General features: G+C 34.7%; 1 protein-coding gene across 4 annotated transcripts; it reads right to left on the reverse strand.

Moving 5' to 3' along the window:
- Nucleotides 1–1,194: 1,194 nt before the first annotated feature.
- LOC126793343 (MADS-box protein SVP-like) lies at nt 1,195–22,828 on the reverse strand. 4 transcript variants are annotated; one of them, XM_050519835.1, is made up of 10 exons: nt 22,690–22,779; nt 22,220–22,419; nt 4,807–5,012; nt 2,842–2,920; nt 2,401–2,453; nt 2,211–2,310; nt 2,035–2,076; nt 1,806–1,847; nt 1,512–1,690; nt 1,195–1,387 (listed from the first exon to the last, which is right to left on the reverse strand). In XM_050519835.1, the coding sequence occupies exons 3-10, from the start codon at nt 4,992–4,994 to the stop codon at nt 1,369–1,371; spliced, it is 702 nt and encodes a 233-aa protein (XP_050375792.1). In that variant the 5' UTR covers nt 4,995–5,012; nt 22,220–22,419; nt 22,690–22,779; the 3' UTR covers nt 1,195–1,368. The 4 variants fall into 4 exon arrangements, with proteins under 4 accessions (XP_050375792.1, XP_050375789.1, XP_050375790.1 ...); XM_050519832.1 differs by having other exon boundaries at nt 4,807–5,018; XM_050519833.1 differs by lacking the exon at nt 22,220–22,419 and having other exon boundaries at nt 4,807–5,018; nt 22,690–22,828.
- Between the last annotated feature and the right edge of the window lie 457 nt (nt 22,829–23,285).

A 23,285-nucleotide genomic window follows, 5' to 3' on the forward strand; every position in this document is an offset into this window, starting at 1 on the left:
TGTTAGGCGGTTTGAAACCAAGGAAGATCTTGGCTAAAATGTCACTGATTCACGGTAGTTTTCTCCTTAACAAACTAGGGATAGTTTGTAGAAGATAGGGATTTACAATATAATTGTAGAAGATAGTGGGGGTAGTTACTATAAACGGAAGTTATTTGCAAAAGAAAATAATTTCATTTTTCTGTTTTTATTTTTGCTTTTATCTTTTTATCCCTTGAATATCAAATATAATTTTAAATTAATATATGATGTAGAGACATATAGTATTTTTACATGTATTTTAGTTTATATAATGTGGTTATTAGAATATAGATATAGATAACCTATTTCTAATAACTTGAATTTTAAGAGGATGTGACTAGCCATGTTTAACAACGTTTTTGCAAACAATTTTAGAAAATAAGTTTTAGAAATAAAATTAAGAAAATAAGAGTGAAAACGTCAAATTGATGTTTTCACTTTTCCTTTATAAAAGTTAAAAATATTTTCAATTTTTATTTTTTTACATTTTAAGAAATAACCTAACGAACACATTTTTAACCTATTTTTATTTTTAAAAATGAAAATATATATGGATATGAAAACATCACGCCACCTAAATTTGTTAAATCGATTTTAGATTAAGTTGGGCCTTAGTCCGTCCATTTCATACAAAAACAAAATTTTACATACCATAAACAGTCAACATAGTTGCACAGATAATGGGCTCGGGTTAGAGTAGGGGTAGGCACGGGACGGGATGAGACGGGACGGGGCTCATCCCACGTCCCGTCCCACTCTTTTGAATCGGGACGGGACGAGGGTTTTTAAGAATGCATTCCACTCGGGATTAATCCCGGTTGGGACGGGACGGGACAAATCCCAACTTCCTATGAAGTTAAATAAAAACCTATATTTTTACTTTTTCATTAACAAAGTAATATTTAATAATGAAATTTTAATATAAAAAAATGCATATTATGTTCAAAATATTATAATTTAGCATTATTATTTGAGTTGAAATAATTTTGGAGTTATTAAGAACATAAATTAGTTTCATTTTAATACAAATATATAAGAATTTTTAAGTTTTTATTAAAGGTAGGACGGAACGGGACGAAGCGGGATAGAAATTATTCGTCCCACGTCCCGTCCCACTATTAGGAATCGGGACGGGATCGGGATTTCCGTTTTTTATGCCCACCCCTAGGTTAGAGTTTGGCAAGTCACACACTACAAGCCATGCCTCCCGATTTTACACGCACCAATGTAACAAAGACATACACACATACATACAAATATCGTGCATAGCATCTTAAAGTAGTACATTTTATTATAAATGCCATGCAAGAATACTTTCACCTTTTGGATCTTCCCATTTCAGGCCAGTCAGCCACAATAAGGAAGCCTGAAATTTTATGAATAATGCAAAAAGTGATTGCAGAACAGATTTCAATCAGATAAGATTCGAAATATTATGAAGATGCATGCACACTGAAGCAAAAAGTAACACAGGAAGCGAGCGAGCTCACCCAAGTTTGAGACATAAAGTTTCGTCACCAGAGTCATCATCCGGGGAAGAACTATTAGCACAACAGTTGCTGGCATTTGTGCCGGATTCCGATGACAAACTTTCTTCTGTCGTTGAGGTATCCGACTCCAAGGCGATTACACCAGCTATATTTCCATTTGCAACGGAGAACATCCCTATCTGTATGTGATTAATGCAAAACTCTATATTCACGTACATAATGGTAATTAGTAAAGAAATCCCCAACCTGACCCTAACGGAAAATAATAAACAAGGGTGGTACATAGTTGTTTACCCTCTGCCTTAACTGATTGTTTGCTTCCAACAACTCAGCTCCCTGCAATTAAATACCAAAAAAAAAAATTAACAAAAATTATGCATATATATATAGAAGCTAATTAATACCTAAAACTGTAAATTGCAAAACTCAAACATTCATCTAGTTGAACTATATATATACTTTTGACGTCCTTAAAAATACATAGAGCACATATCTACCACATTACGTTAAATAACTTGCTCACCTTTGCTTCAAGCGCCAGAATCTCACTCATGGTCCTATCTTCCTGCAATGAATGGATTTCTTCATTATGATGTATTGACGTTATAACATCAATGTATACATAATTACATGTTTATATATACATATATAATCCAAAATTAGAGCCATGCTTTGGAGAAGTAATTTAATAAGATAAACCTTGGAACGAAGGAGACGGCTAAGTCCTCCTTTAATGTCTTTCTCCAATATCTGCAACTCGTCTATATTCAGCCCTTCCAGATCCTCACCATTCATCTGCCTGTTTCACGCGAAAGGCATTCAGCTCAATTGCCATATGTTCGTTCTAGCCAGCAGACATCTTATGAATTTCTTTACATTAACTAATTACCTTAGTATGCGGCTCTTGTCTGCAAGTTCCTTACTTAACTTGATGCGATCAGGCTAAATGAGAAACAGAGATAAACTATCAATTTCATAATATACATAGCTACCCCCTGTAAAGGGTAAATGCTTAGCAATCAACAAAGAGAAATAAACAAAATGATAACAACCATGACCGGCCGGCAGATAGATTAATGGTGCCTTCACAGTAATATGAATGCCCTAGTTTACTCTTTTTCTTGACGCCAATACTGACATTGCCCTTATCACTTAGATTCCAAAGCTTAAAACACGAGGAAGTCTACATTTGACCTCTTGCTACTTGCTAGCAATGATATATAGCCTTAAAAGAATATTGAAGCTCTAGAACCTAAACACTATATAATCAACTAATTGACTTCTTTTCAAAGAATCTTTAACTAATGGAATCAATTTAATTAATAATTACCTGGAGCTTGAGAGATGGCAGCTCCAACTTCTCCACATTTTCATTGTGCTCTATGTACCTTGCAATGACATCCTTGGTACTTGATAAAACAAAATAAATTAGTTAAATTATTTTTGCATGCCCGATCTTTTGAACTTGTAGGTGCATATATTGCAAACATACACACAGGTGTGTTTCATGATTATAGTGGTCCTGATTTATACAATGTTGATATTATGTAGCTTTTCTTTCTATACCCAACTTCAAAAAATAAAAAAATACAACTAACGAGTTAAACTATATGAAAATGCATGCCAACAAAACCAACTAAATACCAAATAATTAAACTTTAAGTCAATTGGGACCCTGAACTATGTAGTAATTAGATGCTGCAAAAGGCTCTATTGAGCTATGCATTGGTAGATACACTGTTTTAGTTACGCAGATCAAAACATATATTGTGCCTTGGCAGAGACGCGTACTGCTTTGGAAGAGGCACTGCTTTTGTTACTTCTAAATTTTGGCAAATTAGACATAACACCATGGGCTGGATTAATTAACAAAAAACAAGCTGCCCATTAACCCAAGTTAATTAAAGGGAGAGTCGAGACCACCAATTAGTGATCTAATTAATCAAGTGATGGGGCTGATTTATCCAAATCAAGAAAGCTTGTGAGAAAATAAATTTGGGAGAAAAAAATTCATTGAAAAATCATGAGGGGAATTGAGGGCCATGCAATGCCCTAATGTGCTGACGATTTGCTAGTTGCCGTTTTATGAGGTATGTATATCGTCTTCATTTAGTGTTGCTATCTGCTAATAGTTTAGGGTTACAAATATCAAATATATAATTGGCAGTTGGCACCCCAATCCAAAGTGGCAAAGGGTTACAAAGCTCAAATATAGTGTAGTTAGTAGCAATTTTGTAAATATATAAATATCATACTACATTGAAATGAATTCCAAATATACTCACCACATGTTAGCAATTGCATGTGTTGGCAAGCAGCGGCAACATTTGTCAAAATGCAATCGTATTGATGCATGTACTAGGTAAGTAGCATAGACACGTTGAAAAGTTCGCGTATCACATGTCCGACACGGACAAGGACACAATACGACCAAATATGTCCGGATACGATAGAATACGCGTGTTCTGTTTCGGTAAATTTTGGACACGTTGACTGATAAGTTTTGGACACGGTGACTAGCTCTCAAAGCCGCACAATCACATCGTCCACCTCCCTATTCTTTGCGTCTCTCTCTCTCTCTCTCTCAGACCATTTAAACAATTGAATCGATTCTAGGTTCTTCACTTGTGTTATTTTGAAGATCTATCAAATGGGTTATGCTGGATCTGGTGATAGGTGGTTATGGCGGATCTGGTCATTCTGGTGAGAAATGAATTGAACCTAAACCCTAAATCGATCAAGGAACAAGATGAATTGAATCTGGTGATGGATGGTTATGGTGGTGACTGGTGAGAGAATTTGATGAGCTTGAATGAGTTCTGCAATTCTGGTGATGGCCACCTATTAGAGTTTTAGATAGAAAACATAAAAGTTACCGCGAGAGTGTGGGATTGTGATAGACATGTGGACTAAAAAGAATCATGTGTAGATGTGTATGTTAGTAACGGTGTACATTAGTTTCTTGTTTTAATCTCGGCCGTATAAGATAATTAAAATTAATAACAAGAGCTCTACTTCTTCTTCTTAAATAGATTAAGGAAAAATACATATGTATACATTATATATATTAAAATTAATATTTAATTAGTGTGTCTATCATGTATTCGTGTCTACAATATTTTATATTTGACGTACTGCTAGAAACTGGAAACCATGGAATTCCAGAAAAACATCCTTCTTGATTATATATAAATACCACCTCTCTCTCCTTTCTAGCACCATGTTACAAGTTTTATATTGCTTCATAGTTTAAAGAAAAAGTAGTCCAAATAAGAAGTATAAGATGGAGGGTTACTTGGAGCTAGAGGACTGGAAGAGCTTTCCGGTAGCAGAGAAAATGATGACAGCATACTCACAGTCGCAGAGAACAGAAAGCTCTGCAGCTTTCTTCAAAAACCCTCTTCTCCTCTTCGAAAACGTCACCTGCCTCGCTGGCAAGTTGTCGATTTTTCTGATCTTTATCTTCTCCCTTGTCGGCTTCATCCTAGAAAGCTAGCAAGCCTGCAACTTGATTCATAAAAAATCAAACCAACCCACTAATCAACATTTTCCGCCAATTTCAAACATCACTTACTGAGCTAAAAACCCTAGAATCCAGATCTAAAACCTCAGAGAAATAAACCCCCCACCACATACAGCACATATGCTCAGCTAGCTCATGAATTACATCAAAGAACACATTAAAACCGATTAGGAAAAACAGAAACATACTTAGATTATCAGAGTCTAATATCAGTGGAAAATATTTTCCTCATTTGATTTGTTAACTCTCTCGGGTGTTGAGGAACCTAAAGCCGAAGGAGGTGAAGAGTATTTAAGGTTTCTTCGGTTGCACAAGAATGGAAATTATTCTTTCCCTTTTATGGTAATAAGGGCAAGGACATCTAACTCTGCTTTCTCTATTTTGGCCCGGGAAGAACAAGGGAATCAGCTTAGACACATCAGACAGAGCTTAATGCACTCGGTGTACTTCTATTAAAATCTCCACCGTCTACGTCGGTTTGATTTTTAAATTTAAAATTCTTTCAGTAAATTCATTTACCATATGTGGCCGTTATTTCTCTGTAGACTTTGTTGTGTTGTTACATGCATGTCCCCAGCCCCCTGCTAGTCTGCTACGATAGTGAGAATTTCGACGGTTCACTTAGGCACCCTAATTTGTGTTGTTCCTCAATGGGTACTGAACAATTGACTCTGATGTTAAAGGGTGTCTCTCTTACACACATCCACATCAACCATATAAAACTACTTGAATTCTAGGGTTGGAGCAATTCATGTTGGAAAAATAATGGACTCTTCATTATCTTAATGGCTCTGCATACATGAGTTGTGATTGAATTCAAATACAAAACAGTAAAATTGTAAATATAAACTTAATTCTGATCTTTTTGAGGTTTATGTCTCTCAATAGAAGTAGAAAACTTGTTGATTCGATTAACCAGATTGATATGAAATATATGTGATAAACTATGAATCTATAGGCTGGTATACATTGAGTACAACTTAGTTTTGTTATGGGATGAAATTGAGCTCCGTTTAGGCCACTATATATACCAGTTGAATGTCCCTGAACTAACCACGATTTACACAAGGTAAACAGCCACATTCTGTGAGTGTATTCAGTGAGGTATAGTTTAGAAGATTTTCTTCTTGTTACTAAAGTGCTTGATCGAGATGTCTTTTATTCCTTCAATGGCTATTGTTGATGATAAACTCTTAATACTCTTATCTTCAGTTCATGTTTTGGTTTAATCTTTGGTGTTTTGTGTTCATATATCTGTGAAACGATCTAACTACAGGTGTTGTACTTTCAGTTTGTTATAACATATGGTATCAGAGCTCTCATGAGCTTTTTTCACAAGAACATGAATCAATATACAATGTTTAAACTAAAACCTTGCTGGAATTTATTTTTTTCAATTATGGGCTAAAAGGATCTGGTTTCATAATAGGCCCATCACATTAGTTTTATCGAGTCAACCCGTTACCTTAATAAAACCACAAGATACATCTTTTAGAATAAAAATACTTTAACAGCTTTAACAGCTTTTTCTGCATGATTCATTTTTTTATCTCAGTTTTCCTTTTCTTTCGTTTTTAGATTGTATTGTACTTGTATTTTGCTTCCGCTGACCCCTTTTTACAGCAACTGTTGAGGTATGAAGTTTCAATTTTGAAACTATAATCAAATCTACAGCTTGATCAATCTAATTGTGTTTCGTTTCTAAAGTTTCAATTCAATTTTTTGATCAAGATAGATTATATATTTTAATCAAGATTGAAATCCAAACAACCTATTTTCTATATAAAGCATCGATTGCTGCAGCTCTCCCCTAATTAAGTTTTCAGTTTTAAAGATCTATGTTTTATGATGAATTTTGGTTGTTTTTGCTATAGTAATTTCGTTTGATTCCAGGAAAACTTTAATACCATTAATTATATTACACAAAGTAATCTTTAATGTTATCTGGTTTTGCTGATAAACTTTGGATCAATTTTGTGATATTGCTTGTTAAAAATACATGGTATGTTGGTCTCCAAAGAGATGTTTTCCTATGTAACTATTAAAAGCAATATGCAGTGCACTATATGAAACTAAAACTTGTTTCTGTTGAGACTTTTCTCTATCCAAAGATTTAGATGATATATATATTGGATTTTATGCTATTAAAAGTGTTATCTAATATAATTTCAGTTTATGGGACTACATATATGCTTCTGATTTTAAACTTGAATGTTTAACTACATACCATATAACATATCTACAGTACACACATTTACATATAAGCATGTTTTTGAAACTCATGTGCATTTTGAAATTTATGATTGATTAGGTGAAGATGTTGTCCATCTGGGACAAATCACTATGCTCAATGGAGGATTGAACTACAAGAAATGGAGATTCCAAGTGGGATTCTATATGTCCATGCACCAAAATATGGACCAGTGCTTGATTGATGAGGTCCCTCAAGAGCTAGATAAAGACAATAACAGGGAAGAGAGGCATATTTACAAAGATTGGCACAAGGAAAATCGCATGGCAAAATATGTGATAAGAAACACACTCTTAGATACTGTAAGAGGATGCATTGAAGAGGCTGTGTATGCTATTGATTACATGGAAGCCATTGCTCAGACATTCAAGGAAAGAAATAAGGCAGAAGTTGCAAGGCTCTCTAAGAAATTATATGACTTGAAGTTTGATGGAACTAGAAGTGTGAGAACTCACATCATGCAACTGATCAACATCAACAACCAACTCAGGGAGCTGGACATGGGAGTGAGTAATGCTCAAGTGGTGCACATAGTCCTGGAGTCTCTTCCGGCTGTATATGGGAACTTGAGGAGCAATTACAATGCAAACAAGGAGAAAGGGTAGTGGATGAGCTGATTTCCATCTGCGTTGATGAACAAGACAGGATGAGGAAGGAAAGTGGACCTGCTACCTCAATCAATGTGGTGGAGAAAGCTAAGGAGAAGAAGAAATTTAATCTCAAACCCAAGAAGAAAATTGCAAAGGCAGCAGCACTGAAGCCAGGAGATAGCAAGTTGCAAAAAGCAAAGTGTTTCTTCTGCAAAAGGTTTGGTCACATAAAGAAGCAGTGTGAGGGCTTCAAGAAATGGTTGGCCAAGAAGGGTAAAGTTTCTCATACATCTTCTATTGATTTAAGTACTACTTTTGGTATTAATATTGTGTCTTTGTTTGATAAAACTGCTTTTTCTCTAGAAGTAAATTTCATAAATGTTGAACCACATACCTACTGGTTGGATTCAGGATCGCCAATTCATATAACCAATTCATTGCAGGGTTTGACAAAAAGTAGGGCACCAAGGAGTGATGAGAATACAGTGTGCGTTGGAAACAGCATGCAAGTAGCCGTAAAAGTCATCGGAACTCTCAAATTAGACTTAAGATTTGGAAGATTTTTATGTTTAGATAGTGTTTATTATATTCCTTCTCTTAAAAGGAATTTGTTTTCAGTTTCTTTACTCGTTAAGTTAGGTTGCATGCTAGTCATTGACAATTATGGAATAATTTTTTTTCATGGTTTAAGTTTACTTGGCTATGGTGTTTTCAGTGGTAATTATTTGCAGTTAAATTGTTCTATTGCAAAACCAGAAATCATGTTAATTGAAAACAATGAAGACACACTAAGAACCAATACAGTAATTGGAAATAAAAGAACTTTATTCAACAACAAATATGCTTACCTTTGGCACAGAAGATTAAGACACATTTCTAAAGAGAGACTTAAAACACTAATCAAGAATAAAATATTACATGAGCTGAACTTCAGTGATCTAAAAGACTTCATCGAATGTTATAAGGGAAAATTGGCAAATAAAAACAATAAAACTGCAGTAAGAGGCTAAAAACTCTTAGAACTAATACATACTGATATTTGTGGACCTTTTAATTCAGCCAAATGATCAAGATTCAGATACAAATCTTGTTCCTAAACCTGAAGTCAATCCAGTACAGCAAGAAGAACCTCAAAACATAGACATATAACAACCTGAGATAGTTGAACCCTAACTTAGAAGATCCCAAAGGCAAAGAAAACCCATTTTTGGTGAAAACAGTGACTATTATGTATATTTACATGAATTAGATGAAATGCTTGCAGAAGATAATGATCCCAATACCTATAGATAAGCCATTGAAAGCTCAAATTCATAAAAATGGCTAGAAGCTATGGAAGCTGAACTAAATTCCATGAGAAAAAATTCGGTTTGGGAATTAGTCTAGCCAAATTCTCGGCATAAACCTATAGGATGTAAATGAGTTTTTAAAACAAAAAGAGATGAACATATAAATGTTGAAAGACATAAAGCTAGATTAATAGCTAAAGGTTTCACCCAGAAAGAAGGTATATATTACACTCAAACTTTCTCTCATGTATCCACTAAAGATTCATTCAGAATTATCATGGCTCTTGTAGCTCATTTTAACATGGAACTTCATCAAATGGATGCTAAGACTGCATTTTTAAATGGAGAGTTAGATGAAAATATCTATATGCAACAAACAAAGGGTTTTATCGAAACTGGAAAAGAAAATTACATATGCAAACTACAAAAATCAATTTATGGACTCAAACAAGTTTCCTGGCAATGGTATAAAAAGTTTGATTTAGTGATTTCATCTTTTGGTTTTACAGAAAATATTGTAGATGAATGTGTATACCTTACGATTATTGGGAAGAATTATATCTATTTGATAGTATATGTTGATGATATTCTCCTAGCTAGTACTGATATGAAGCTACTAAAGGCAACTAAAGCCTTCTTATCTAATAATTTTGATATGAAGGACCTTGGTGAAGCATATTTTATTTTAGGGATTGAAATAAAACAAGACAGAAAGCAATGCTTGTTAGGACTATCTCAGAATGCTTACATTGGTAAGGTTCTCAAGAGATTTAATATGGACTCTTGTTCTGAAGGTTCAGTCCCCGTGTCTAAGGGAGATAAACTTACTAAAACGTCTAAAAATGGGGGGAAGAGTGAAGGTGACAGTAGCATAGGAAACAAACCGTATGCAAGTCTTATAGGAAGTTTAATGTATGCACAAGTATGTACCAGGCCAGATCTATCTTTTGCTGTTGGAATTCTCTCAAGGTTTCAATCTAATCCGAGTCAAGACATTGGGTTACAGGGAAAAAGATCCTTAGATATTTACAGAGAACTAAGTCTCACATGCTTGTTTACAGGAATGTAGAAAATCTTGAAATGCTTGGATACACTGATTCAGATTTTGCAGGTAATTTTCCTAGCTCTAATAAATGCACATGTGGTTATGTATTCATGTTAGCTGGTGGTGTTGTGGCATGGAAAACCATGAAGCAAAGGATAAACTGCACCTCCACCATGCAGGCAGAATACATTATAGTCTATGAGGGAGTGTGTGAAGGTCTGTGGATAAGAATTTTTTTGGTTCAAACAGATGCACTCAAGTTCTTAGTTTCCATACCAACTAAGATCTACTGTGACAATGAAACATCTGTCTATTTTGCTAGGAACAACAAAAGGTCAAGCAATTCTAAACATATAGATTTGAAGTATTATGGTGTGAGACAGAAAATCAAAGAAGATGAAATTGATGTCCATAATATCAATACAGAAGCACAACTTGCATATCCTTTTACTAAGGCTTTACCAGTTGCTTGTTTCCATAAACATGTCAAAAATCTGGGAATTTTATCAAAGTTGGATGCTTGAATTCAGTGGGAGTCACCTTCTTAAATTTTTAGAAGTTTTAGTTCTTTACAGTTAGACATTATTCATATCTTTTCTTTTGTATTTTTTCATGAGTTATAAATAGATTCATATTTTCAAATCATGTTTTATTATCATTACAGACTTATTTATGTGTGTTGTACATAGAACCTTTTTGCAGATGATAGTGAGCTACAAGTTCTTTCATTATGCTTACTGTGAGGATTTGGATTTTATTCAAGTCATGGAGAGGACTTACATAGAACAAAGGAATGAAGAGGTAGACATAAAAATTATTGTTCTTCTGTTTATCATTGAGCTTATGTGGTATATTATGATTGTTGTTGGTGATCTTCAATTGTTTTAGTCTTCTGATTAAATTCAGTCTTAGATTCAGCATGAATTATAATATATTGACCAAGCTGGACAAGTTATGAGTTGCTCTTACATCTCACCGCGCACTTTAGTTATTGTTAGTGTTTGATTATCATGCTAAAGTTTTGCATTTAGATAATTTGGTCCAAGTGGGAGAATGTTGGAAAAATAATGGACTCTTCATTATCTTAATGGCTCGGCATACATGAGTTGTGATTGAATTCAAATACAAAACAGTAGAATTGTAAATATAAACTTAATTCTGATCTTTTTGAGGTTTATGTCTCTCAATAGAAGTAGAAAACTTGTTGATTCGATTAACCAGATTGATATGAAATATATGTGATAAACTATGAATCTATAGGCTGGTATACATTGAGTACAACTCTGTTTTGTTATGGGATGAAATTGAGCTGCGTTTAGGCCACTATATATACCAGTTGAATGTCCATGAACTAACTACGATTTACACAAGGTAAACAGCTCCATTCTGTGAGTGTATTCAGTGAGGTATAGTTTAGAAGATTTTCTTCTTGTTACTAAAGTGCTTGATCAAGATGTCTTTTATTCCTTCAATGGTTTTAGGGTTTAGCGGACTTGGTAAGTGCTTAGCCTTACTCCGTGACCACCTAGGTTCGAATCTTATTGCCACCAATTTCTTTTCCTCTATTTTTTCCCTTCTATTTCTACAGGAAATCAATCATCCAACCTCTTTAAAATATTTTTCTTTCTTTTCCAGACTTTTTCAATCATTATAAATTATCTAAATTCATTCACATGCTTTCCATTGATTATCTCTAAAAATTATGGATTTATATTTTTGCATCTCAATACATAGTTTGTTTGGGTGCTAATAAATTTTACATTTTCTTATGCATATATATTGACAACAATAAGTTTTCTCATCACTTCTATAAACACACAAAAATTTCAAGCCCACCCCAACATCAAATCCTGACTCCGTCATTGCACGAGGTCACTGTTCTTCTCAAATCCTGGCACGTTTACTAACTTGGAATAAAACTCATTAGGAATAGAATTCATTAGGAATGAGAGATGAAATGGATTTAGATGTAGAGATTTCAATTCTATTGAACTATTTACTTACAATATGGAATTAAAATATAAACAATACTAATTATGATTAATGTTATTTACTTACCATCAGAATCAGAATTAAAATTAATTTGATAACTGAAATCCCTCTATATATCTATGAAGTCACTTATTTCCTCTACTTATCAATAGTGCTACTATGCTACATCAAATTTTACCATCAAAACGACATACAAATGTCACCACACCAATTTTCTTTTCTTTAAACACCCAATAAAAAAACAAATTTCAACTAAATTTAACCTATCAATCATAAATTATGTAAATAAAAGATAAAAAAAATTGGATAATATTATTAGAGAAAGAAAATAACCGACTTTAAGTACTCCCGTAAAATAGATGTGGTTGTTTATTTGTAGGTTTTAACAATACTATTTAGATATATATATATATATATATATTCTCAATTTGGATTGGACAATTTAGAAATATTCTCAATTAAATTAGGGTAATTTAGATAACAAAAATTGATGGATGAATTGATTCTGATACCCACCTCCCTCCTTAGGTATCAAGTTAGCACTATGCCAAAATATGGATTAGACAATACAAGATAGACAATGCTTACTGAAATAACCATTGTTTGAATTATGGAGAACAACATTGGTTTTAAAGTGACCATTGTTTGAAAATATTATAGACAATGGTTCAGCTTGTACATGATTACCATTGTTATAGATTTCGCTTCCAACAATGGTTTTTGTTTTAACCATTGTCTTTATGCCGAGCATAGACAATGTTTTTCCATATATATGTAACATTGTCTGAACAACTTTAAGACTATGTATTATAGACGTTGGTCTTTATATTTATTCAAATTACATTGTCTTTTAAGTGGAAAGAGAATAATGTTCAAACGTTAAGCAATACTGTCAAAAACTCTAGCTAACTCAATTGATGGCGCCATCTAAAAAAAAGGTGTTTTTCCCCGCCTATACTATTAGTCTATTACAAACCATCTATAACGAAATGTCCCAGATCTAAAATGGAAACACAGAGCTAAACCTAGAGCTCCCATTTTCTCTCGTTTTTTCAAAAACCCACCCAGATCGAGCTCCTTTTTCTCTCGTTCGAATTCAATCCACCATTTTCTCGTATTCACTCTATTGCGTTCAACCCAGAGCTAAACCCAGATCGAGCTAAACTTCTTTTTTCTGTGAGCTATGGCTGGTCTCAACAGCTTCAAGGTTGTTGCAGAAAGGTAAGAATTCTTCGAGTTGAATTAGGGTTTTATGTTTTCGATTTGGGAATTCGGGTTTTTGATTTGGGATTAGGATTTTTGATTCTTGAGCATGAATTTGGTTTTCGAGGGTGTAGGTAAAGCTGAGCATACGTTTTGGAGTTTATAGCACAAACACAAACTCGATATTTGACGTACAGTGCGGCAGGGAAAAGCACAAGCTCTGTCTACATATCTACATACGGGATTGGGCTCAGGAATATCTGGGCAGCGTACTTGGCTCAACCTCACGAAGTCACTGTCAATTTCTTCAAAAATCCTCAGAGATAAACCCACCCTTCAACCATGTTGCTATTATTTCATGGAATTTGTGTAATTAATTATTCTTGGGATTTTCATTGTCCGCATATGCTGTTCTATGGCCCTCCCGGCACCGGAAAAACAACCACAACATTTTCGGGTTAGACTCGATGAACTTGAATTGAAAAGGATTGCATGCTTCTTAGTCTTGTGTTTTCCCCAAATTGTTGTGTTGCTATGATGTATGAACTAATTACATGGGTTACTGAGATAGTACATATTGGGTTGGACTTTGATCATTATAAGATGTGATTTGGTTGTTTTGAGGGTGTTTGTTTATGTGCTTATGTGGGAGTGTCATATGTGAATGGTGTATTGTTTGTATTGGGTCGGTGTCGTTTTGTTTTGACTTTTTAGCAACAATCTCTTTGCCAACCTGAACTCTACAAAGATAGAGTTATGGAGCTCCATGCAAGTGACGATCGCGAGATTAGTGTTGTTAGGACAAAGATCAAGGACATTGCTGCTATTGTTGTGGGTTCTAAACCACGTCAGGGGTATATTATCATATTTATATTAGCTATTATATCCTCATATTTTCATTATCTAAAGTTATTGGAAGTGAGCTATGATTTTTCTGCTATGTGTTTCCTGTTTTGTTTTGGATAGTGATGAAGCATGGGAAATTTCAGATAATGTAGCCAACTATGTCACAGATGCTTGTATATGCTTCATTTGGTGCATTTTAATATTCTTAGAGTCTTACTACATTAAATTTTTGCTTACATGAATGATATTCTCTTGTAGGATAGGATGCGTGTTTGTGTTTGTGAGTACGAAACATCACTTCCAGGTATCCATTTCCTTACAAGTTTGTCAAAGTATTATCATAGTGTTTTGGTGTATATCCTTTCTTTGTAAGATGCTTATATTGGTGTGTTTGCTTCACTTTGTTTCTTATCAACTTATAATTAGATGCTTGTGAACCCTGGGTAAGATGTTTTTTTATTGAAGACTTCAAAGAAGTTGTATGTTCTAATTGAAAGCTTGTTCATGTTAACAGAGGATGAACATATAAAGACAAATCAACTAAACATATTGATCAAATCTCTTAAGCTTAAGAAACAGAAGAAGGGAGATTTCAGTTCAAAGGATGTGAAGGGTGCATGTGTATCTAGCTGAAGGCTTAAGAAAGAGGTACCACACTATTCTTTGGGGATGGATCATAAGAAAATGTATTTGTGGTTCAATAAAATACTTTCTGATAAGATCATGTTCTTAAACTGTTTTCTGCATATCAAAAATAGTTTACCACTCCTGTCTTCTTATTTACATTATTTTTTGCTCACTTTCTATTAGACCTACCAATGAAGATACTTCGCAGTCTCATTTATCTGTTGTTTTTATGTTTTAGGGTTGCTAAAAGAGGTTTGGATCACCGAGCGCCGGTTAAGAAAGACACTATGCAACCTCGACTAGGTTGGTTTCTATAGTTTTATTACTGCTTAAAATCTTTTTTTTTCCGATATGACTCATCTTTTTTTTTTTCTTTTACAAGAAGACATCACTCAACATCTTCTAACCTTTGCTTGGTAGATAGATATATTATCTATGGTTGGTGCTTGATCTATGTTGATAAGAGTTTAACCTTTATTGTTCTAACATGAAAAACAATTCTATGGCATTTGGCAAACGTTGTGAAATAGTTCGTGAAAGTATGACGTCGGTTTCTACGACGTTTGACGATGGCATCGAAAAATGCCGTTAAAAGGTTTCCATGGCGTTTGAACATTGATGATGTTATGTGTAGTAGTGTAGTATAAAGAGAATGTTAGGTTTTCGTGAATATTTTCTACAGTTGATTTCTGTTATTCTCTGTGAGCAGAAGATAAGAACTGATTTTTTTCTTATTCCCCTTTTCATTGATTGAATCTGTGATCCATGGTCCTGATATATACCTAATACTTTTGTTGGTTTATCATAAGAGATATATAGTCAATGAAGGTTCTCCAAAGAAGCTGATCACTTGCATTTGACAGATCATTCATTATCGGCTTATCAAAACCCAGCTGGGATATGATATTATGAAGCTATCTAAAAATTATCGGCTTATATAGTATGATTTATATAATGTGTACCTGGCTAATTTGTGTAATATGCGGGCATGTCAGTTTGTTTATGTGATAGTAATGTCGTTGAAGATTCTGAGTTAACTGACATTTGTTCCTTTTTTTTAGTTAATTGTAGTTAAAGTTGTATTCTTATATATGATTGTTCTATATACTGGAATATTGATTGGTACAATGACATTCCTCTGTTTTTTATTTGTGTTTTAATGTGATCACTTATATGCATCATGCTTGAATGACCCCATCAAAATATGGGCATTGATGGAAAGTTTCTCTGTTTTTATCTGCAGAAACTCAGTGAGCCTGCAAACATTAGAGGAGTTCGTGCCCCCTCCCCCCTAAAGCACATCGTCTCATAGTCAATTTGCTAATTACTGATGGACAAAGTTTGTACCAACCTGACCACAGTTTATAAGTACTAGTTATGTATGTTTAGGCAAGATAATGTAGCTATATTTGATAAGGATTTGATTCTGATTATATATATATATATATATATATATATTATGAATTGGTATGTGCATGTTGTTGGTTTAGGTCTGAATTGGTTTTGTTGGATTTGTAATCTTTTTGGACAATATGGCAAACCAATTCATTTCCAAAATAAAACTATTGTCTATGGAAAGAAACAAACAATAGTGTCTCAAACCTTGAAAACCAAAAAGCATTGTCAAGTGACCTGGACGACAAAAGATTTTAAAGAAAAAACCTTGTATGGAGACCATATAGTCAACAGTCAAGGAGAAGAAGCATTGTCTTCTATGATTCAAACAATATAATGCTTAGTTTGTACTATTGCAAAACATAACTTTATACAATGGTTTTCTATAAATAAGCATTGCATGTTTTCTGGTATTCAGATAATACTAATTTTGTAACTGAGCATTGTCTAAAGTGCTACTTTCAGACAATACTTTCCAGCCATTGTCTGAGTCGCGTATCAGACAATTGTTGGATAGACAATGGTCAAGAACTATATTAGACAATGGTCAAAAGTCATTGTTAATCTTGAATTTTGGTCTAGTTTAGGGATTTTGGTGGGAATCGATTCTTGATGAGGATGTGAAACCCACCTTCATTCAAATTCTCCTAAGTATTAGTAACATCAAAATTATCATATATCGTAATCAATTCATTTATAATCAATTCCTCTATTCTCAATTTAGTCAATTTCATTACACGTTCAATTTAGTCAATTTCATTACACGTTAGTAAACGTATTACAAAAGGGAAAAAAACTCTGCACATGAGTAGCCCCATGCCATCATCCTTAACTAATGAAGTGAAAACTTCTTGAAATGGAACCTATGGAATTCATAATATATATTTGGTTCTCAGGGGGAAGTCCAGATTATATTCAGGAGCTTGTATATGGCGTAATGATATCATTTTCAAGGAAGGCAGGCTCAGAAGTTATATACTTTGGTCCTCTAGTTAGCAAAAAGTATAAATATTTGATCTTTTTTTCATGAATGAATGAGAGCGACGGCGTTGGAATAGCATAAACTGAACATTTTTATTATTAAAAGCAAATGCCGACTACTGCAAATTAACATGCAAGGCACATATTTCTTCATAATCTTTTTTCTTTATGAAAACAAAAAATATAAAGGGCATATCTCACTTAACAGGTATATATTGATGCAAGAACCCATAGCCTTCGATCTGTACATAGAAGGACAATCTTTTGCACACTTTTATGCAAGGTTTATCATACAAGGTAATATACCTAACTGATAGCCAATGATCTGAAGACAAGGCAAAGAAGCCCTAAGTTTAGTTAAAGAAGCCCTAATACTTTAAATATTGCAAATATCATTTCCAATTTGGACTAAATTTTAGTAAAGTATGAATCTGCAGAAATCTAAGACAGCCCCAATACTTTAAATATTTCATATATCACATATATTGTAATTTTTCTCTACATTGATTTTGATGTGATATCTTTCTCTACTTAGCATAGTCTTGTGAGAGCATCTTCAACATTGCATTCAATGTGGAGGTAGATTTATTTGCAAGGTAGCTAAATTTACTGATGATTAGAAAACAGACTTTAAGCAAATACCAGTACTGATTTTAATTTCAGAATACCTTTCCATTGTTTTCGGAATGGAGAATATCTCAAATTGTTATTATATACATGCATGTTAGTGCAATTTTATCAGCTTCGAATAGTTTTCGATATTTGATTTCTTGATACTTATACTATAATTATGTTATTTGGGTACGTCTAGCTAACAAAAACTGTATGAGTATCTAATTGTATAGTTCTCAATTGCTTAAAGTTAAATGATATCTTCTTATATATACTTCAAACTCTAAACGCACACAAAACCAGTACCTAGCTCAAACCAATAAATTGAAGGGACCACCAAATTTTTAACCATAGAAACAACACTGTTTAAATGTACAGAAACATTAAACTGGGCCTAGAAAATCCATAGACCATGCTTTAGCTGGTAGAGTCGATGCATGGAACATAATTTGGTCAAGCAGAGCTGATCGAGCAGACTCTTTTAGCAGCAAAGATCAGTTGATATCTACAATTATCTAGAGAGATTATTGTTGTTCACTTGGAACTTGAATGAGAAGGTAGACAGTAGGAGCTGAGAGCCAATCGATCACTTCAGCTCAGAATGAAAAAATATCAGTAGTGGAGTCTAGGGAAAGATAAAAGAGAAAGACCATTGCTGATAAGCAACAATAGCTGGGACTGGAATGGAAAGGGAAAGTTTAGACTTAAATAGAGCTAACATTGCTCGCTTTTGAGTCTACTAAGGTAATTAGATAGGCAGCAAAAACTGGGATCGAGAAGTAAAACAAACGACTAAACTGTTTTTAATTACAGAAATTATCTAGTTTATGGATAACTAACTAAAATAGTCGCTTATGTCATGCCTTTCAGATGCTCCCATTTCCTTTCCCCTGTCTGTTTATTGGCAGTTTTTCCTAGCTTTTCCTTAAGCTTTTCCCCCAACAAACCTCAATTTCTAGCCTCTCAGATCTCATCAGCTCTCTCTAATCCATCCTTTTCCTCCCCATCTTTGTTTATTATTTTCCTTCATTCTTATGTTTTATGTTATTTCCTTCGTTTTCCTCCAAATTTTCAATTTTTATACAGTATTAGGTCTCTCTCCCGATCAACCATGTTTCTGGTGCCGCATCACGCTTTTACTAGCTCCACTAGCTCTGCTCAGCTTTCTCCCTCCATTCTTCTTTTTTTGTTTTCTTTGGTCGTGGAGAAGGAGCTTGTCTCTTTTCATCCGGTCAATGGCAAAAGCGCGTTGTCGCTTATCTTATCGGGTCTGATCACCGTTGTTGGGGCTGACCTTCCTTACCTCCGATTTCCTTTTTTATTTTCTTTGGTTATGATACCACCAAGCATCTTTTTGTTTGGTGGTCACATGGTTGTGACGGAAGACCCTTTTATGGGCTATGAAGTTGGATCTATGGGGATCTCGTGTTCTTGGTGTTTCGTTTGGCTGGATTTTCCAGACAGCAGGAAATATGACGATCACTCTATGGGGTGTTTCGGCTAGTGTCGGCGGTGACATTGCCTCAGTCTTTAACCTCCTTTTGGAGGCTGTTGTTTGGTTTATGTTGTTAGGGGTTGTTTGTTGGTTTATGTATTTCTTTTCCTGTTTTGGTGTTGTTGTAATCGTGGCCCATTCTTGGGTTTTTACTTATTGTGTTTATGAATGAAAGTTAGGTTAATCTGCCAAAAAAAAACGTATGACTTATTAATAAAGACCACTTGCATCTTGTGTTAGCGTAGCAGAAATATGATCTCCCAGAATCTTATGGAAAATCTCAACAGAGAGACTAGTATATCTACTGAAGTTGATTTACTCTCTTAGCATGAAAATCAAATGTATAAAACCTCGGAAGATCAGAAAAGATATATACATAAGCAACAATTTCCCAGCTTTTGTGATTGTAAACTACAAGCCTTTTAATTCATTGTCATCAATCAAGCGTCAGATAATAGTTCCTATTAGTTATTATTTTTCATAATTATTTTATAAGATTCTTATTTGTTGAATCAAATACTTGTTTTGTTCTATATTAAAAAAGTTGTGTTCTTAACTTCTTATGAAAAGTACTTACGTTAACGTCTCGGTTCCGATTTTGTTTTCTAAAAAAACAAAAATGTATTTGCATAACCAACTATCAATCAACAATCTTTTTGATTTAATGAGAAAACAAATGTGATGATTATGCACATAATTTTTCCAAAACACTTTGTTTTTCTATGAGCAAATTAAAATGATCCATGAAGCTAGGTTGATACAGTCCACAGCATTGAAGACGCCCACGAGGCAGGTGGTAGCTAAGCTTTAGCAACTAAACTGTAACTTCACCAAATGCCAACACAAATCTTCTAGGTTATGTCTCTTTTGGCATTTCCTTTTCTTTTGTTTTTTTTTTGGTAAAAGTCATTGTAACACGTTCCTAACAGAACAAAGAAACATAAAGCTCACTAATTCTTATTCCATAATATTTACGTTGACACATTACATTCTCAGCCTCCATGTATCTCTCATGCATGCACATGTTATAAAAGTTGCAACCAAAACCATTATTACATGACATAAACAAGTTATTATAAATGAATGCACGATCATGATGACAGCTTCGAATTCCCAATTGAAGCATGCATGCACATCCGAGCTGAATATCTTCAAGCTTCTATGTAACATGTCATCAAAAGATTCACACTTACCTAGTATGACAAACTCAAATTATATAGCTTAATTATTTTAACCATGCTACCATATACCAAATGGTATACGTACAGTTTTTCACCACAAAGTCCCTTTGAGCTCCGAAGAAACCGGATCTCTAGGGTTTTCTGAAAAAAAAAAAATTGTTTCCCTCCGACGGCACGTTCATTGACGCGGCCTTCAGATGAGAATTAAGGAGGTCAGTTGGTGGCCTTGCTCCGGTGGGTTGATGGCGGTGGATTGTGAGAGGTCGACAGCTCCGGGTGCGGCCTGAATTGTGGTTTTTGGGTTCGGTTTGCAGCGGCTTCTGCTTACGGGGATGTTGGGCGATCTTAAGGTGTTGTTCGGGACCTTGTGGCGGTCAGAGTTATGTCGATGTGGTTGTAGAGATGAGGAAGCACAAGTCTTTGTCGATCTCTAATATGGGTTACTAACCCAGGTCAAAGCTTGATAATTTTTGTTGCTAGATTGATTCTTTGAAGGTGGTACTCTCGCCGTCACGACGGGGCAGTGGTGTGGTGGCCAGACTGAGGACAACATGTCGTTGAACTTTAGTAGCAGCTTGTCTCTTACGATTTCTTTGGTGGGCCTGGGCTCTTTGGGCCTAGGATGGGTGGTCTTAGGTGTATTTGGGCTGGTTTGGCCTAGACCTCTTTGTTCTTGTTCTTAGGTTTATTTTAAGTTTTTTTATCGTCCATCCTCTTTTGAGTGAGGGTTTAGGTCGTCGATAGGGTCGATGTCGTTGCATGCCATTTTCAGAGATTTTTTTAAACGTTGGTGCATTCTGGGTGTCAATGTAATGTGGACAGTTGTCTCTACAAATATGCCAGAAGTTTTAGGATGTGATGCTATTTGAGCGGTTTCTTCTTGAGATTGGCGACGAGTTGGTATCGACTACTTCTGGAATCTTTTGGTTTGGTTGAGTCTTCTTAGCTTATGTTTATTGTTTCTAGCGATAGTCATGTGATTAGTAATCTTGATAGGAATAAGCATGGAGAATCTACTTCCAACACCGAGTGTTCTTCCGGTTGTCACCTTATTTTGCTACAATATATATAGTTTCTTTTTCAAAAAAAAAAGATATACGTACAGTTACGTATATATACTACCCATCTGGTCAGAAAATTGTAACCGAAACCTTGAACAAACGTGTAAATTATATGATAGCGTGATTGACTGAAAATATCTATAGTAATTAAAATATTTACAGCAAAACATGAATTATATACACTAAAAATATCTGATACACGTACGGATCTCATGTGTGTATGCATATACACTACTGGATATAACAACGTATGAGCAGTGTGTTATTCATCTTATCCTTAACTACCTTATCAACTAAGAATATTTAATATATATTATAAAAATAACTAAAATTATTATTATTATTTTTGGTTATAAAAAAATTATTTTATTTTTTGACAAGTACCTACTTGCATGTGTAAATTTCAGAGTTTTGAAAAGCAAACTAGAATTCATGTTCCCACCAAAACACTTCATCGATCAACACATGTTGCATACTGCGGGAAACCGTGGAAGATCTACAAAGGTCTTAGCACATGCACAGGACACACACACACACAATCTCTCTATTTCTCGTCATTCCGTGCTGGTAATATTTTCAGGGGGAAGAAAGCCAAAAAGAATTAAACAGTGAAGTACCTGGATCGGAGCCGGAGAGCTCATAGAGCTTGTTAGTATAAGAAAAGACGATGATCGACAATGATAGCAATCTCAGAGTCGCCGAGAACAGATAACGCTCCGGCTTTCATGGGCAATTCTCCTCTTTGAAAAGGTCATTGCCTCGCCGGAAGCTTCTCTATTGTCTCAATCTTTATATCTTACTCATAGCTAGCTGCTAGCTGCTCGATCAATTGCTCCATCAAAAATCAAAGTATTTGATCAACGGATCGAAGAATTTATACACTCATCAGATACAATAATGAAAAAACAAAAGGATATGGAACGTCGTCCCCAATTTTAAGCAAACACTACTGAGCTAGAAACCCTAGCTTTGGTACCCAGATTTCAGTGAAGATCGGAAATCCCCAAATAAGAAATAAACAGACCAATCAAATAAACAATAGCTCATGAACATCGAATAACAGATAAAGGTCAGGAGAATTGCTTACCTTCCTTGGTGGTTCAGACCTGAAGCTTTGGGGGTTAATTTGGGTCTCACCAGAAGTGACAGCAGAGAGCAGTAGTAAACCCAATTTGGCTTGTTTTCAGAAAAGAGGACGGTGTTGTTTTCCTTTTAAGGTAAAAAAGAAACGGGCGTGGCGGCAATCGACGGCTAATGATGCATGCAGGGTTTATAGATCTGATCTGCACCGTCTATCTCTTTCTCAGTTTAACCTCAGAAAAAGCTGACCATAGTTCGGTCAAATCTCCCAAACAGGTTGTTTTACGTGGACGACGATTCTCCTTACAGCAAGTGTTCCAGAACTCCCTGAAAAGGAATCTCCGATCCACGTGGTCTTATTCTATGTTCAGGTATTCCGTAAATCTTTTAAACTTTTAATCTAGCTTAAGTTCTTCGGTCTGTCGATCACTTGTTGGTTGCCGTTTATTTTTCCTGCAAAAAAGGAAGTCAGCTTAACCAAATTGGCATGTCACATATGGACGTGGTGATCGGTCAGCATTTTAGACCATATGTAACTGTACATATACTAGTCTCAAACACATTTACATGATGTATGGCTGTAGTGAAAATTTTGCTCCCTGC

Source organism: Argentina anserina, chromosome 5, assembly GCF_933775445.1.
Source record: "Argentina anserina chromosome 5, drPotAnse1.1, whole genome shotgun sequence".
Taxonomy (NCBI): Eukaryota; Viridiplantae; Streptophyta; class Magnoliopsida; order Rosales; family Rosaceae; genus Argentina; species Argentina anserina.